At 38.6% G+C, this 9,693-nt stretch overlaps 1 protein-coding gene across 1 annotated transcript; it reads left to right on the top strand.

Annotated features, from left to right (window-relative positions):
- The first annotated feature begins 5,885 nt into the window (after positions 1-5,885).
- Positions 5,886-7,410, top strand: cart3 (cocaine- and amphetamine-regulated transcript 3). The gene is made up of 3 exons (XM_058629759.1): positions 5,886-6,116; positions 6,649-6,732; positions 6,830-7,410. The coding sequence occupies exons 1-3, from the start codon at positions 5,928-5,930 to the stop codon at positions 6,935-6,937; spliced, it is 381 nt and encodes a 126-aa protein (XP_058485742.1). The 5' UTR covers positions 5,886-5,927; the 3' UTR covers positions 6,938-7,410.
- Positions 7,411-9,693: the final 2,283 nt, after the last annotated feature.

The following is a 9,693-nucleotide window of genomic DNA, read 5'->3' as shown; positions in this document are numbered from 1 at the left end:
TAAAGTTACTCACTGCATTTTTTTAACCTGATTGATTTTAGCCACAAATCTCTTTACTAATAAACTTAATATAATGAATATATAGTTCATTAGTTTGATAAAGTAGAGATAAAGTACAAGAGTATGTGTGTGTGTATTGTCTTGTTTGTGTATTTGTGCACAAGACCGCTTACTGCGCGTTTCTGTGAGAACACACACAGACAAGCGCACACACACGGATGCAGCAGAGATGAGGGAAATTCTTATCATTGTGGCAAAAACTGTCACCGGATGTATTCCTCACACTGCAATTACAGAAGAGAGAACAGCGTGCATTATTTAAGGACAACTGTAAGCCGTGTAGGCAGACAGAAGCAGAAAAGTCCCGAACCCACAACCCTTAATTACCTCTCAGTGACGCACAGAGCTCCTCTGAGGGATGCTGGGCTGACAGAGTGAACTTGTCCAAGTATATGTTATTTACCGATCCAGTGAACTCGGAGCTGCGCCTTTGTCCTGGGGGTTCAAAAGGGAAGGGTGGAGTGAGATACTTTTCCTCATGAATAGTTTATTATTCATTGCAATGTATTGCTTTTGTTACCCTTCTTTGATATGCTCATTTTTTTCTGGTCAGTAAAGATGGAATATTAATAAATATAAACCAAAGCTGATTCATCTTCACTTTGATGGACAGTTTGAGATGGATTGTGCTGCCCACACTTCAAACATTTTATGTCCTCAATACCCTAGGCATCCTTTAAAAGGCCCAGCATTATGTTTTAATGGCAGGAACTGAAGGGATTTTGCATTAATCATCTCCACCACCACAGATTTGAAAAAAAAAGCTTAATTCCCATGTGTTAATGGTGCAAATTGTGCAAAATAGACCATAACTTTCATGGTGAATGAAAAGGGAACACGAATTGTACATTTTCTGACTGATTAAACCAGATTCACTGTGACAGGACAGTCACGGCTGCTCTAAAGTTAAGATGTCATTTTAGAACAACCTTGAGCTGGAATTTCAGACAGGTCTATAATCAGGGGTTTGTTCTTTCCGAGTCATTGACAGAGAAAACTGAGAGACTGCCATTCACATTCAGCCTGTCAGTCAGCAATCAGACATATACTGTAATTATGACCATTGTGGGAACAGAGGATCAACCTCCTGCGGCGGTAAACACACCTCAGAGGAGGTACATCTTCATCTCCGTCACAAAAAAAACATGTGGGGTCTCTGATGATCAATACCAGGAATATAGTGATTGCAATACATCATTCATTACTGAAATGAACTCCCATTCAACACTTAATGTCCATCCATCCATCCATCAGGTCAACCCTAGCAGTTAAAGCAAGGTAGTTAGGTATTTTCCCCATTCCCCCTGTAAGGACCCACTGGAGTTCCTGATGGGATGTGTACTTTGCCCTGGGATCTGCTTTCTCTTAAGAGCATGAGTACTCGGGGATCATGTAATTGGGACTTCTTGAGATTATTTTGTATAAAACAAATACAAAAATTGTGAGCAGCATTAAAATAGTTGGAATGTTAGAATTGATGTGTACTATATGTCTATGTAACAGGGTCAGTTACTACAGTATATTAGTAATGCACTGCAATTTATGACACACCTGATATTTATTTTATTTTTCCATTTCATGTTATAATTACACAACATATGTAAAGTTTTTGTTTTCACAAAGAGGCAGTCAAATGGTTGCAAACCTAATGCAAATGAGTGTTCAGAGGCTTAAATACACAGAAAAACAAAGAATCAACACAGTATTGCGCCATTAAATATCATGATATCTTATTATTGATATATTTTCTTAGCTAATGTTGCTCATGGTTGAGAAAGAGGAGGATTCCATCCCATAGCATCCACACAGACAACAGCCACATACGGATGACTCACTCATGATGAAATCACATGTGACAGCAGCTGGTGGGGTCAGAATTCAGATTGCCAGTTCATGTTTTCAAAATGACTTGATATCGTAATTGGCTGTACATTAATGATGCTCATTAATTTGTTTGTGAGACTCGAGGCACGGCAATTAGCGATGAGTCACAGCTGAAATTACCACTCAACCCTGGTGGTTCTTTGTGAGTAAAGTTGACTACTACGCTGCATTAAGACCAATCGAAAACCAACACTGGAAACACATCCTGATGTGTCAGTGAGAACGGCTCTGACATCATCCTCGATATCGCATTCCTTATTTTCTTCCTCCTCAAACCTCTGTGAGTTTATTTCTGGAAAGAAAGCTCCTGCTAACAAGACAGCTCAGTGTCAGTTGTATCAGTGTGTGTAATTAAGGTTGGGCTCTGCAGATAGACTCATCACTAAATGGAGAATCCCCCTCTCTCAGGCTGCTTTCTCGCTTCTATGCACTCCTCTCCGGACTTCTCTTGACAATAAATTTCCCAATTTGTGTGCCCCCAAAAATCTTCAAGCTTAAAAAGGTAGACTGACATCAAATTATAAACCTGTGGTGAAGTGCTGCATTATAACAGAGAAGAGAAGAGGAAACATTTATGCAGTATTTATGAAGAATGCAGTCATATCAGATTAAAAAGAAATTGGTCAAGATGCTGCCCAGTCATTTTATTACCTTTCTCTGAAGAAATGACAGATGGGACAGATGAAAAACTTACTATTTTTTTCTTTCTGTTGAAACATTTTTTTACTCCAGACCTCTGTCCTGGGAGGTGCTGGTGAAATGTCAAGCCTAAAGCAAGCCAGGCTATTTTTAAGTCCCAGAAATGTGGAATTTTCTGCTGTATGAGGCAGCAATAACAGTTTTTATACGATGGTGGATAAATGGGATGGATGCTGTGAGAAAGGCAGAAGAGATGGAAATGAGAGCTTGGTATTCAACATGAGGAATAATTAAAACACAAACATGTACCTTGATTAGATTATTCTTGAAGATTGTAAACACATTAGACTTGTGTCACTTACTAACATTAATAAAGTTACAGGACGGGAACCCATGGTGTAGTCATGACACATATTGACCAGATAGAGAGCCTTAAAAAGGGTAAAGGGGAACAATCAAAACCAAAATCTTTAGTGGGTTCTTCTTTGGTCTATATGTCGCAATCCTAATTTGATTCAAATCAGTTCAGCAATGTTTACATGATCTGAAAATCTACTAAACCAGACATGGGTTAAAACACAACAGTGGAAAAACATAATGCGGATGATTCTATTCAGGACCCATGAAGAGATCACTGAAGGGTTTGCTGAGTATTAACAGTGTCAATCATGTGCTACAGTCACCAGAAATCAACCCAACTGAACACAGTGAGAGACCTAGTGCTGTACCACCATTATAAATAAAACAGCATATCAGGAAAGATTTGTCAATTTGACAATTGTGTTTTTCTACTTAGAATAGAACTGAGGAATCTTTAGCAGTGTGCAATGAGGTTCTTCTACAGGCTGAGTTAGTCACTCTGTGATTCGAGTCATTTGCCACAGGAGGAATGAGGTGGGTTCAATGGGTAAGTACTTTATTGATCCCAGAGGGGAAATTACTTACAAGTACAGCAGCACACACATACAATACACACCATAACAACACAACAGTGCCACAGAGAAACAAGAAACTGTCCAACAACATTTAGAGTGACTGATGGCATAGATGTGTCAGACACAAACATTTATAAATGTCAAAAAACACTGGAAATAGCATCAGTTATAGCAGATTATCAGAAGAATATGTACATACACTCAGTGGCAATTTAAGTCGGTAAAAAGGACACCTAATAAAAGATTCAGCAGTGGCACCCTGAGTGGTTTTATGCACAAGCGTTAAGGTTTTCTATGCTGTGCATTCAGATACGGTCTTCTGTATACTTGGTTGTAATGGCTATTTGAGTTACTGTTGCGCCAAATCAGCTTGACAATTCTCCTCTGAACTCTGACATCAACACAGCATTTCCACCCAGAGAACTGCTGCTCATTGGATATTTTCCAGGCCATTCTCTGTAAACCCGAGTGATTTCTGAAATAGTCAGACCAGCCCATCTGGCACCAACAGCCACACCACATTCAAGTCACTTAAATCATCTTTATTCTCTTTTCTGATGCAAAATTGACCTTCCTTTTTTTCCATTTGCGTGGCTGTGATTAAACTCAGTCAATGCTGTTTCCGTTGTTTTCTGTTGCCACCAGGAAGCTTAATTGTCAAAGAATGCCGTTTTTAAGCAAAATAGAGAAACATTTGAACCCTATTTTTGTGATAAACGTTTGTAATTATATGACATCCTTAGATTTGATTCATCCAACTCTGTAGATATGATCATCTCATGACTGATCAATCATGAAATCACTTCATGCCCTCAAAACAACCAGAGGAGCAAAGTGAAAAGTGGCTCCAAAAGAAGCTTTTGCTTTGAAGTGTTGGCTCTGAATGAAATAGAATGGCTGGTTATTGTGAATGAAATGCTAAATTGCCGTCTTAGTCATTAAAAGTAGGGAAGAGAGACGTGAGTCATGCAGCCTCAAGCACAATCAAAGCGTCCTGCTCTGCTCCTCCATCTCTGTCTCTGCTGAATGGACCCAGAACAGGCGGCTCAGAAACAGGGCGATCAATGTGGCGAGGCAGGATAAGTCAAGCACAGGATTGAGGACAATACACGAGACACAACAGCACAGCTACTTTGTCTGTCCAGATTATGTGTAACCCTCCGGCCTTGCTTTGTTTATATAATGATACCAAACTGTGGCTGTGCAGAACATGTTGGGGAGTAAAACAAAGAATTAAAGTGATTAAAAAAACGTTTTAAAAATGTAGTTTGCGCTGCAGTTTTTGCTCCTGCTTCACAAACACTGCTCTCTGATTAAATACTTTTTACTTTCATTTTCAGGTAAATGGGGATGCTACCAGTTATGTTGTGCAAAGACAAACAAATAAAGATGTCTTTTAACTGTAATTGTATAGCATCAACACCAATACTGGTCCAAGTGAACATTTTGTATGCATCTCTTCTGTATTACTGATGCCTGCTGACAGGGAGCAGCAGAGTGGAAAGTTGGATAGGAGGTGTGCACAGTGACGTGGAATATGAAAACACAGAGGGCTTGAATACCAGTAACAGGTGTCTTCAAATTTCATGATATTTATTGAAATCAACTAATAAATTCCAGGTCAATCAGAACTGTTCATAGGCTACACAGTCTGATAAGATGACTCTGTATTATAAGTGATTCTCTACCTATTCTTCCCAAATAAACTAAAATGTGACCATATTCATGAGTGTTTGTTGAGGTGACTTCAAACAATGACTTGATCTTGATCAGCTAGGATTAGAGTTACTGGACACCAGACTCCAGACTAACTTCCATACATAAACTCTTGACTTTCACATCACATGTTTTTACATTAGAGACAAAGTAACAAGGACAGCATATCCTCAGTGCTGTTTGGTTTTCTCAGCCTTTTACAGGATGAACTGATGGAGTCACTGTGTGGATGATGGAGAGGCTGCAAATACCACTCTGGGTATTAATAGACAAGTGACATTTACTGATGTCGGAATACAAATAATGAAATGCACTCCACTGAAGAACAGTATTACTGTTACAGTATAATTAGTTATATGAGGCTGTAATGATAACAGTCTCGTTTTATCCACGAAATGAATCACAACCCGCTATCTGTATCATGCTCAACAAAACACAGATCATAACTTCACAACATGCCAAGTAACGAGTAATACGTTACTTCAACAGTAACTGCAGCCGTTGTTGGTTTTTTGAGGCATAGTTTGCCCAGCAACTTTTACGGTATGACTCACCCAAAGCAGCTGTTACGCATGACAAAGAAGGGGCGAGGGGGGGAAATCAAAGGATAAGGTGGAGCAAGCAAATGGCAGGAGTAAGATAAAAAGGTGTTTGGCGCGGAGGAGCCACACTTTCGCAAGTAGATATTGCCACATGCTGCCGCGCGTCAGGACCATGCAGAGTTCCAGGCTGCTGAGCGGTGCGCTCCTCTGCGCGCTGCTTCTGATCTCCAGCGCCTTTGGAGTCGAAGTGATGGACACCGAGTCCGAGGAGGAGCTGAGCCCCAGAGCGCTGCGGGACTTTTACCCCAAAGGTCCGAACCTGACCAGCGAGAAGCAACTGGTAAGATTTTACATGTTCACTATTATTTTATCAAACAAATGTTTAGGTTTGGTTTTGCATGTTAGTTTTCTTAGTTTAACTAAAAAAAACACACACACACACAACTCAAAACACAAACACAAAAAAGTGAATTTCTTCAGCTTATGCATTCAATGTCATACATTTGTGTAATTGTGTAATGTTAGATTTGTTGGTATTTAATTTAATTTAGCATATTACTACATATTTATTTGTTTATTTTATTTTATACAACCTGGGTTTGTTACTGTCTGTGAAATTGCATGTTATTTTCTTTGCTGAGGTACGTTTGTAAGTGTTGATAACTGCCCTGTTAAACAACAAAAACGGACACAATCATTTTGAGGAATTATTGTTGCTTAAAATATATTTTTTTAAACGTATTCCATGAGCACAACCAACGATATAACGATTTCCTCTTACTGCATTATTAGACGTATTTATAAATATGTTGTATCTGTATAATGTGAATTATTGAAAGAAAAAAAACACGGCTGTTTTCGTGCGTTTGCAGCTTGGAGCCCTACAGGATGTTCTTGAAAAACTGCAGACTAAGCGACTGCCTTTGTGGGAAAAGAAATTTGGACAAGTCCCAACGGTAAACATTTATTGTATCTATGTATTGATGAATGCATTAATATCTGTGGCAGCAATAGGTGGATGGAATAAATCTAACCTCTCTCTCTGTGTCTCAGTGTGATGTCGGGGAGCAGTGCGCCGTGAGAAAGGGAGCACGGATCGGTAAGATGTGCGACTGTCCCCGGGGAGCGTTCTGCAACTTTTTCCTGCTGAAGTGCTTATGAGCCTCGTCCGATCTGAATGGAAACAGAAGAAAAAGAAAATAACTGCCACTCGGTTACTTTGTTATTATTGTCATATTTTTGTATGATGCAGCAGAGCTGAGCATGTGGGGCAAACGGTCCCTCCCTTACAAAAAAAAGGAGTATTTCTATGATGTACATATTTATATCACAGAAAAACTACATGTCTGTAAGGATATTGTGATGTCGGACATGATGTCATGAGGAATCACAGTTACTGTAAATATTCAGAACCACTTTGTGTGTATAGTACACCCACAGAATCAATGTTGTGATATAAGAAATAATAAACTCACATGAGGACCACATGCACACCAAAGTCTTATAGTGCAACCTTGTTATGGATTAATATGAAATCTGTCATATAAACCTGCACTATTTTGTTTCACATGATGTTTTGTCTGTGACTCATAGCAACAACATCAATAAAGTGTGGATCAAATTGTTTTTGTAAAGCAGTGGAGTGGCTGAATATTCTTTTTAAATCTGCTGATTCATGTAAACACTATATATATATATATATATATATATACACACATATAAATATACACACACACATATATATACACATATATATATATACACACACACACACACACACATACATACATATATATATATATATATATATACATATATATATATATATATACACACACACATACATACATATATATATATATATACACACAGACACACACACACGTCTGGGTCTCTTGCAACCCCAACCCAGTATCACAGCCAAAGCTGTAGGAAGATGACGATTATTTCAATGGGAGCTATTGATAGTGTTTAAAACCATGGTGTGACGTCACATATCGGGGTGGGTGGAGTGGATTGGGGGGCTCCATTTGTTAAAAAACAAGGTGGGGTCTTCAAATGAAACCTACAGAGGACAATGACACATGAGAGTTCTATTTACTGTCCATTGAGCTGCTACAGTCTCTGAATGCAGATTCAGGGTGACGTCAAACTAAAAATAGCCATATGAAAACAATTTACCAGCAGGTTTATCTAAAGTTTAAGTGAAACGTGTCTGTTTGCCACTTTTAACTTACAAGTCCTTGCACTCAAGTGATGCTTTTTTCCCTTTGATGTTGGCGCTTCAAAACGTTTCACATTAATCCGCTGAAGAGATGGGATACAGTTTTAAATTATATCCATTTTCTTTTTCATGTTTTTAACATTCTTTTTTGTCACTGTTGGTTTGTAACCATTGTCTGTATTTGTCAGTGTATATGATTTATTTATTTATTTTTCTAAATTTAACATGTGTAGGAATCTGCAGTGACACCATAGCTTGTTTGGAGCCAGTCACAGTCCAGCATTAAAACATGAATGAAGTGAGAATGATTGAACCTGCAGGGCACAGACACAGAGAAATTACTTTTCAGTGAAGAATTCTGTGTAGGAAGCAAATGACAAACCATTGGATATATTCTGCAGTTCTCAAATTTGGAGAAGGTTATATGGTATATTGTTATTCAAAGAATATTTGTATATGTTTGTATGGGATCTTTAATAAAGCACCCAGACACCAATGGCATGCCATATCTCCAACCCTGTAAATAATGGACAACCTGCTCCATCACCTGAGCCACAGCTGTCCAATACATGTCTTACACTCACAGTATCTAAATTACAATTGCTTCTGTCAGTGTTTAGCTTTAAATGTCCAGAAAAGAGAACTCATGGTGTGGGAACATTTCTTTTAATAGTAACCTAAAGAAACAACAATCCAAATGAGTCCGTTCAAAATGGTGACCTCTATATTATAATGCGAGAAATTAATAGTGAACATTTAGTCAAATTTGCAACTTTCACACCAGTGGATTTGTCCTATAATTCAATTACAATCCACAGTGGTGAATTCATGCACAATTTACATGGCAAATTTGGAGAGGCCCAGTACAGAGCCTGGACCTCAGCACTAACGAGTTACTGTGGAACAAGAGCATGTCTGACTCTTCTGTAGAAAGAATGGTTCCAATATTCTCCTACTGCCAGAGGAGGTTTTCGAATTGGAGATAAATCCAAGGGTTCAATTACTTTTTGCAAAAGCACTTGATGGTTTGTATGACAGTTTGGTTCAATAAAGACATGAAAGGTAATTGACTCATGTCTGCCTGGTGCGACATAGATTAAAGTTAGATCATGCTATTTGATCTGGAAACAGCAGTTTTCTCAGAAATGGGCTGTTCTGTATTCTGAGCATGTTTCACTCAGCATTTTTGATAGTTGAACAAGAGTAGTTGTAACAGGTAACAGGTGTTCCTTAAGAAGTGGTGGTTGAGTGGATATAGCATGTGTCAGGGAAATATAGCAAATCAACATCGATAAACAATGGTAGATCACAGACTTAAAGTTTCTTCTGATGTTATTTTTCCATTTTTTCCTCACTGATGTTCCAGTTGACCTGAAAATTCAAGCCCTCTGTGTTTTCATATTCCACGTCACTGTGCACACCTCTTATCCAACTTTCCACTCTGCTGAGCCTGTCAGCAGGCATCAGTAATACAGAAGAGACACATACAAAATGTTCACTTGGACCAGTTTTGGGTATCTGTGTGTATGTACACACTCACTTGAGACATCTGGGAGGTCAGCTTGAGCCTAAAAACATGATTGCATTTTGTGCTTTCAAACACCCGACTGACACATTCTCCTGTTTTTTTTCATGTTATTTCCAGGAAAAGCTGTTTTCATCATAAATATTTCACAGACAGGTGGAGGTCCTG

This window comes from Solea solea, chromosome 5, assembly GCF_958295425.1.
Source record: "Solea solea chromosome 5, fSolSol10.1, whole genome shotgun sequence".
Classification (NCBI taxonomy): Eukaryota; Metazoa; Chordata; class Actinopteri; order Pleuronectiformes; family Soleidae; genus Solea; species Solea solea.
The sequence above is the reverse complement of the archived record's forward strand: the minus strand, read 5'-3'. Positions and strand labels throughout refer to the sequence as shown.

Bases quoted from the DNA above. Each gene is read 5' to 3' on its own strand.
- cart3 (XM_058629759.1), top strand. From the start codon at position 5,928: ATGCTGCCGCGCGTCAGGACCATGCAGAGTTCCAGGCTGCTGAGCGGT. The intron at 6,117-6,648 runs GTAAGATTTTAC...GTGCGTTTGCAG, and splicing joins TGACCAGCGAGAAGCAACTG to CTTGGAGCCCTACAGGATGT. The intron at 6,733-6,829 runs GTAAACATTTAT...TCTGTGTCTCAG, and splicing joins AATTTGGACAAGTCCCAACG to TGTGATGTCGGGGAGCAGTG.